General features: G+C 64.7%; 1 protein-coding gene across 1 annotated transcript; it reads right to left on the bottom strand.

Annotated features, from left to right (window-relative positions):
• Gadd45b (growth arrest and DNA damage inducible beta) lies at window positions 1-1980 on the bottom strand. Its single transcript, XM_003461040.5, has 4 exons — window positions 1674-1980; window positions 1477-1578; window positions 933-1155; window positions 1-699 (listed from the first exon to the last, which is right to left on the bottom strand). The coding sequence occupies exons 1-4, from the start codon at window positions 1715-1717 to the stop codon at window positions 586-588; spliced, it is 483 nt and encodes a 160-aa protein (XP_003461088.1). The 5' UTR covers window positions 1718-1980; the 3' UTR covers window positions 1-585.
• Between the last annotated feature and the right edge of the window lie 280 nt (window positions 1981-2260).

Raw genomic sequence — 2260 nt, 5'->3', positions numbered from 1 at the left:
TTTGAGAGAAATTTATTACAAGGCCAGCACAGTGGAAATAAAAATAGAAGTCTGCACGCTTCGCGGCCCTGACAGGCTCCCGAGTAACGCGCCAGGTGCAAAGTAACAACACAGAGTCTGTGGTTTGCAAGCTGGGAGCTCCCGGTGCCGCGGGCTCCAGCCCTCTGCGCTGCGCCTGCATTTGTCTCCGGTCCCTCCAGAAGAGTGGGGACGCCGTGGCGCTCCCCACTCGTGCAGTGTCCATCCAGGCCCTCTGACACCACGGCGGGGGCGACAACAGCTCCTCCTTCCGGCCGCTGCCCCTGAGGCCTGGGTTCCCGGAACCCCTTCTCCTGCTGGCCCGCGGTGGGGGGGTCCCCGCTTCTCCTCTCCCGGTGGCTGCCACCCGGGGCGCTGCTTCCGGCTCTGTCCCCTCCCCGGGGTGGGGGGAGGTGGCCCCACGCTCCCCTCTGCTCGTCCTCAGTTTCAAGTGACTCTTCTGCCCCCGTGGTCTGGTGGGTTGGGTTGTTTTGGGGGGGTTTCTGGTGGGGAGGGGGTCCAACGCTTATTATTTTTGGCAGCAACAGCTTTCGTGGCTGGGGGCCCTCAGCGCTCCTGCAGGGAGATACAGGGCACCCACTGATTGTTGCCGCGGCTCTCTTGACAGTAACTGGCCACTTCCACCAAGCCGCGGCTCTTCCAGGCGTCCGTGTGCGGGTTCTGGTGGGGAGCAAAAGGAGGGGTTCAGTGGGAGCCCCAGGCGGGGGAGGGGATCCACCCGCCCCACCGCCTCTTGGGGAAGCCAGGGGCGGCTGGACAGGGCTGCCCGGCTGGTGAGGCGCTGACCGCGGCCCACGGGACATGCCGGGCGCGGCTGGCCGCTGAGCTGTGCGGCTGCCCGGCTGACTTTGTTGACAAACAAGAGCCCGCGGTGCCGGGCGGGACGCGCTCACCGTGACCAGCAGGCAGTGCAGGTCCCGGGCCTCGGCGGCGCCCTGCGTCTCGGCCGGCTCCCCCAGCAGCTCCGCCAGCCGCCGCATGCCGGACACCCTCACGATGTCGATGTCGTTGTCACAGCAGAAGGACTGGATGAGCGTGAAGTGGATCTGCAGCGCGATGTCGTCCTCCTCCTCCTCGTCGATGGCCAGGAGGCACAGGACCACGCTGTCAGGGTCCCTGAGGGCGGGAGGGGGAGGGCGGGTCAGGGGAGGGCGCCCCAGGCCGTGGGAAGGGCCCCCCACTGCACAACCGGGCTCAGAGGCGGGAGACCGCGGGAGGGTGCACACAGCCGAGGGCAGCGCGGGCAGGGGGCTCAGGCTCGCGGGAAAGACGGGGAGGGGACTTTAGGGGGCTTGCAAATGGCCCAGGGTCAGGGTGCTGCAGGTCCCTCCCCGTCCCAGAGCCCAGGAACCCGGGTCCGAGGCGGGGTGCATTCACCCGGGGGCGTCCCCAGCCCCCTGCACGAGCCTGCGGGGCGGAGGGAGGGTTCTGACTCACACATTCATGAGCTTGGCCGACTCGTACACCCCCACGGTGAGGCGGTCCTGCCGCTGCGCGGCCACCAGCAGCTCCTCCACCGCAGCGGTCACCGTCTGCATCCTGGGGTCACGGGAGAGGAGGGTTGGCGCCGGGAGGACCCCCAGGCAGCCCCGGCCCGGCCCGGACACCGTCGGTGGTGGGAACCCGGTACTTACTTCTGAGCTGCATTGTCACACGTCACGAGCTCCTCCAGCGTCATGGTGCAGTTATAATCCACAGTGATGCGCCCCACGTCAGTCCCCAGGGGGAAATTGCAAAATTTGAGCCAAACAAGTCAAATGTTTCCAAGACGCCTGTATCTTCCAAGAGCTTCAAGGACGCAAGCGAGATCTCCTCCGAAAAGAACAAGAATGAAAAAGGAAAAAAAGCCAGAGAGATCACAAAGTCCTCAGCGAAATTAATCCAAGTAGTCGCGAAGAGAATCAAACCCAGTCTCTTGCTTCAGCAATGTGAGTGCTGCCGCCAGGCGCCGCCTTTTATAGCCTTGTGGAGGCGGAGCCTGTCCGTGGAACGTTCCGCCCACCTCTTCTATTGGTGGAAAAACAAAAGCGAGAGTAGCAAGCGCTAGGATTGGTCGGCGGCGGAGAGTGGGTGGAGCGCCGCGCGACGGCGCCCCACGTGGGGGCGAGAGCTGGAAGGAGGGGGGGCCGAGTGCCAGAAAAGAAAAAAAAAAAAAAAAACAGAAGTTTTTCTCTTGATTTCCCGGCAGCCGCGCCGCGGTTCAGGGTGCGCGCGGGATTTC

Source organism: Cavia porcellus, unplaced genomic scaffold (assembly GCF_034190915.1).
Source record: "Cavia porcellus strain 051 isolate PalLab524CR breed Dunkin Hartley unplaced genomic scaffold, mCavPor4.1 scaffold_17, whole genome shotgun sequence".
NCBI lineage: Eukaryota > Metazoa > Chordata > Mammalia > Rodentia > Caviidae > Cavia > Cavia porcellus.
The sequence above is the reverse complement of the archived record's forward strand: the minus strand, read 5'-3'. Positions and strand labels throughout refer to the sequence as shown.